The 5,072-nt window shown below is 39.5% G+C and overlaps 1 protein-coding gene across 1 annotated transcript in view; it reads right to left on the bottom strand.

Moving 5' to 3' along the window:
• Positions 1 to 4,802, bottom strand: part of LOC143282566 (pancreatic lipase-related protein 2-like) — an 11,280-nt gene extending 6,478 nt beyond the window's left edge. Inside the window, exon 1 of the mRNA XM_076588255.1 lies at positions 4,703 to 4,802. Coding sequence (XP_076444370.1) covers positions 4,703 to 4,757 — 55 coding nt within the window. The 5' untranslated portion in view covers positions 4,758 to 4,802. The remainder of the gene's footprint in view (positions 1 to 4,702) is intronic.
• Positions 4,803 to 5,072: the final 270 nt, after the last annotated feature.

Below are 5,072 nucleotides of genomic sequence, written 5' to 3'. Positions count from 1 at the left end.
ATTTAGTATTTTGTTAAACTGATAACATGTAGAACCAAGTACAAGTACTTCTAAACGTCGTATGAAGTGAAAAGGACTTCATTTTGAGAAAAGTCAAGACTGGAAATTGTTTCGTTTCATCAATTCAAGGGTATTAACTCGCATGGTTTACAATTTTTAACTGTGAATTCTGAATGATTCTGTGGATATTTTTATGGCAGTTTGGGGGATAATCCAGTAAGTGATGAGACGCTCACAAATCTTTCTCTGAATAAATATTTAATGGTCTCCTTCTCCAACTTTCCATCACATGTTATCGTGTATTGTCCATTGAATATAGGATTGAACGGGCAGGTCAACAACTTGAAACAAAATGGCGTCGTTCGCGTTCGCGAAGAATATGAGCACGCGCTTTGAATGTGTATAAATATGTGTACGCAATTGATTTTTGAATTGCCTTCAGGGCTCAGCCAATAGATCTATAAAATCCACTCGTCATATTGATTTTAGTATTTTCCGAAAAAGACCACTTGGGCGAATGAACATAGTGAAAGCGCTGTACACTGAGAGTAAAACACACAAGCTTTTTATGTATTGAGTATAATTTCAAAATGTAATGTTTAAGATGAGAAAGATCAGTTTAAAGCAAATTAAGTCCCCTAGCATTGATTACAGATTAATTTCCCTTTTTTACTGTCTGCACCAAAAGGTTTGCAAAATAAATAAAACTTCCATGCTTAGCAAAAGAAGTTCCTGTTTGAACAAAAAATGATAATAATGACTGCTCTTGTTGTTGTGTCAGAATATCAGATCAAAGTGCCAAATTTAGAGAATAAAAAATAAATAAATATAACAGTAAATGCAGTTTGCATATAATTTGACTTCTTTCTTTTTTTCTTTTTTTTTTTGCCCATCCCAGAGGTGCAATATTGTTTTAAACAAGATGATTGGAAAGAACAGAATTTTTCCTATTTTTATGCCTAATTTGGTGTCAACTGACAAAGTATTTGCAGAGAAAATGTCAGTGTTAAAGTTTACCACGGAAACACACACACACACACACACACACACACAACCGAACACCGGGTTAAAATATAGACTCAATTTGTTTACACAAGTGAGTCAAAAATTACAGCCAAAATTTGCTGCATTTTAATTACAAGTTTTAAAGACATGCCAAGACTACTGTTGTTTTTTTTGTTTTTCACTGTTAGCGTTTGGTTAGGTGTCTATGTAGCGTGTTGTTTGAAACTTGTCATTCTTGTGTTAAAATGCATGCTTTAGTCGTCATTATGGTTTTTTTTAGTACAGCGCAGTTGAACATGGTTTATATGGAAAGGTGCTAGATAAATTAAAGTAGTAGTGGTACGAGTAGCAGTAGTAGCTATTGTTGCTATTGTTAATGCAGGAGGAGGAGGAGGAGGAATAATAATAATATAATGCTTATTATATTTATATAGCGCTGAATCTTGTGCAGAGACAAATCAAAGCGCTTTAGGTTATGGGAGAAGGAAAGGGAAGACTCCAAGATGTCTCTATAGACGATGGCGATGCCTCCTCCACGAGACAGTCGAGGAAGTGACTTAGTTTTGTATCCAGGGAGTGTCACGTGTTTCAGTTTAGGTTCGTGACCTTGTGACTTTGACCAGGTTTCGGTAAGAAATACGATATCAAAATTGTTTTCAAAAAAATGTAATCAGAAATATAGTCAGTCTTTTGATCAAGGCAGACAGATTGAGCACTGAACAGACAGGCATGAAAGAGATCAGAGGTAAGGAGAGAGGAATCTAATGGTGAAGCAGGTGAGTCAGGCAGACAGACAGTGAAAGAAACAGATGGTGACTGAGCAGTGGAGGACAGTGGGAAGGAAGAAAAAGGTCCGGGCTGGAATAGGAGTAGCAGTTGTTGTTGCTGTTTGTCGTTATTATCAAAATTACCATTGCTATTATAACGGTATTTATTCCTTCTGTAACACGGCCTTGTTGAAAACAGGCGAATACTCGTTGGATGCATCACTCATATGGCGGAAAGACCTCAACTGGGACAAAGTAAGCACTCGATTCCTAAGTACTTCATTATTTCTGAAAGAGAAATGGGTCAAGTTACTGCCCACACCCCCACATACACACCCCGGGTCAGGGCCGGACCGGTCAGACGTCAGATGTGGGTAACCTGATAAATGCTGATAGAGCTCAGAGATTTACAGGTCAGGGCCAATAGCGGGCCTGATTCCTGATCGTGATTGCTTCGTCTCTGTCCTCTCTGTCCTGTCTGTCCTTATTCCCTTGTCACTGTCCTCTCTGTCCTCTTTTTCCTGTCTGTCGTGATTCCCTTGTCTTTGTCCTCTCTGTCCTCTTTTTCCTGTCTGTCGTGATTCCCTTGTCTCTGTCCTCTCTGTCCTCTCCGTCGTGAGACAGGACAGCTGGCCGTACTTTGGCGGCACAGAAAGGGTCACCCACCTCTCTGACCTTATGTTAGAACGGTGGTATTTCAAACCTGTGTTAGGACGGTGTTATTTCAGACCCGTATTAGGGCGTGGTATTTCAGACCTATGTTAGGACGGTCGTATTTCAGACCCATGTTAGGACGGTCGTAATTCAGGGACCCCCCACTCCCCTTTTGTTTTGTTGTTGTTGTTGTTTTTTTGTTTGTTTTTTTTTCTTTTTAAGAACGGTTGTAATTCAGACCTATGTTAGGACGGCCGTGATTCAGACCTATGTCAGGACGGTGGCATTTCAGACCTACGAATATGTTAGGACGGTGGTATTTCGTGGCATTTCAGACCTACAAATATGTTAGGACGGTGGTATATCAGTCCTATATTAGGACGGTGGTATTTCAGTCCTATATTAGGGTGGTCTTTCGGACCTATGTTAGGACGGTGGCATTTCAGACCTATGTTAGGACGGTGGTATTTCTGTCCTATATTAGGACGGTGGTATTTCAGTCCTATGTTAGGACGTGGTGTTTCAGACCTATATTAGAATGGTGGTATTTCAGACCTATATTAGAACGGTAGCATTTCAGCCACATGTTAGGACAGTAGCACTGAAGACCTATTTAGTGACAGTAGTATTTCATTATATGTTAGGACAACAGCAATAAAGACCTCTTTAAGGACAGTAGTATTTCATTATATGTTAGGACAACAGCAATAAAGACCTCTTTAAGGACAGTAGTATTTCATTATATGTTAGGACAACAGCAATAAAGACTTCTTTAGTGACAGTAGTATTTCATTATATGTTAGGACAGTAGCACTGAAGACCTCTTTAGTGACAGTAGTATTTCATTATATGTTAGGACAACAGCACTAAAGACCTCTTTAGGGACAGTAGTATTTCAGACCCATGTCAGGATGGTAGTATTTCAGACTGCTCTTACTTAAGACATGACCATTTCAGGACAGCTAGGACATTTTCATTTTTAAACGATGTCTGATAGTTATACTGAATCCGAGTCATTTGATTCAGTTGTTTTAATGATGCGTCTAGTTTATTGCTATTAGCTGTTTGCTTTAAAAAGGGTTGGGTTTTTTTGTTTTTTTGTTTTTTTCCAAAAAGGACAAACATAAGTACAAATGAATCACGAATGAAACAAATCGTTCTGACAAGGAGTGTCTTGTTTCTCTGTTTTGCTTATTCATTTTTAACGAAATAAAATCCGAGAATTACAACGAATGTATTTTCATCACACACACACACACACACACACACACACACACACACTTTGTGCTGATTCTCTCCCTGGATATTATTTTCTTTGCTACATTTGCATTCACGTTTGATGAAAGTGCTTTCACCACAACGTGAAATCGATCATATTGTGACAATCTAAGTTTTGGTTTCTTAGTCAGTTCATCGTGCGAAAATGTCAATGACAACACATTTTGATGTAGTTTACTGTTGTTTCGCTGAAAAGATCGCGTATGACCACTGATGTGTTATATTTTGCGGACTGAATTCGCGTGCGGACACTGACCCTTACCAATTGCAGTTGAGGTTTGGTTTCCATACCTGTATTATTAGGCGGGTTTGTTGTTGTTTTTGTGTGTGTTTAGTAGTTATTGTTGTTGTTGTTGTTGGTGGTGGTATTTTTTGTTTCTGTTGTTGTTTGTTTGTTTGTTTGTGTTTTTTTTGTGTGTGTTTTTTTATTATTATTCTTTTTTGTTTGTTTGTTTGTTTGCTGCTGTTGTTTTAATCGGTGTTTGCATGTCTCTTCTATTAGCTGTTTTCATTTCTGAGAGAAGACATCGCAACAAGAATTATTGCAGCAGTTAGTAATCATTTGTATTTATAAATTACTGTCTTTTCCATGAAATAGCTTCCTTTATGATGGAAAAAAAAGACATTGAAACAGTCAATATTGTGTCGTTTATAATCTTTGGTAACTCACTCAGGCGACTTGTGTATGTTGTGTTGTTTTGCTGTTGTTTTTGGTCATAGAATGGAAAGAAATGTTGCAACAGAAAGAAAACGAAATATAGTGGTTGATCAAAATGTATGTTGACAGCTCGCGATAAATGAATAATCGGGGACCTTAAAGATAGGAAAAAGTGGAGAGATATATCGCACACACACACACACACACACACACACACACACACACACAAAGTAGCTATTCCTTTAGAAAAAAAAAAAAGAAAAAAAAAAAAAGCAGCAACAATATTTAATGTTGATACCTCATGTCTGTGGCCAGTACTGCCAGCTGTTGTCTCACTCACCTGCGCAGAAGAGGTGCTGGCTAAGAGCAAGACTGAAGACCAACCGAAGCAGCATGTTGACCGATTTCTGAGCACTGTTGGGTGTTGAAGGCCGTGCGCTGTCCTGGCTCCTTTTATAGTGCCGGCATCGAGCCGATAAGAGAGATAGGGGATGGAGGGGGAGGGGGGGGAGGGGGTAGGAAAAGGAGGGAAAGAGGGAAGAGAAAAACTCGGTGGAGAGGGAGAGGAGGGGGGTGGAGGTGGGGCTGGTAAGTGCGATGAGGGGTCAGGGCTAAGTGCAGGTGATGTAGGACGATCGTGTGTCTTTCGGGGGGGCCTGGGGGGGCGGGGGGGGGGGGGGGGGGACAAAGAAAACTGCATCCAAAGCACG

The sequence above is a fragment of the Babylonia areolata genome, chromosome 5 (assembly GCF_041734735.1).
Source record: "Babylonia areolata isolate BAREFJ2019XMU chromosome 5, ASM4173473v1, whole genome shotgun sequence".
Taxonomy (NCBI): Eukaryota; Metazoa; Mollusca; class Gastropoda; order Neogastropoda; family Buccinidae; genus Babylonia; species Babylonia areolata.
Note: the sequence above shows the minus strand (reverse complement) of the source record. Positions and strands in the feature narration are given on the sequence as shown.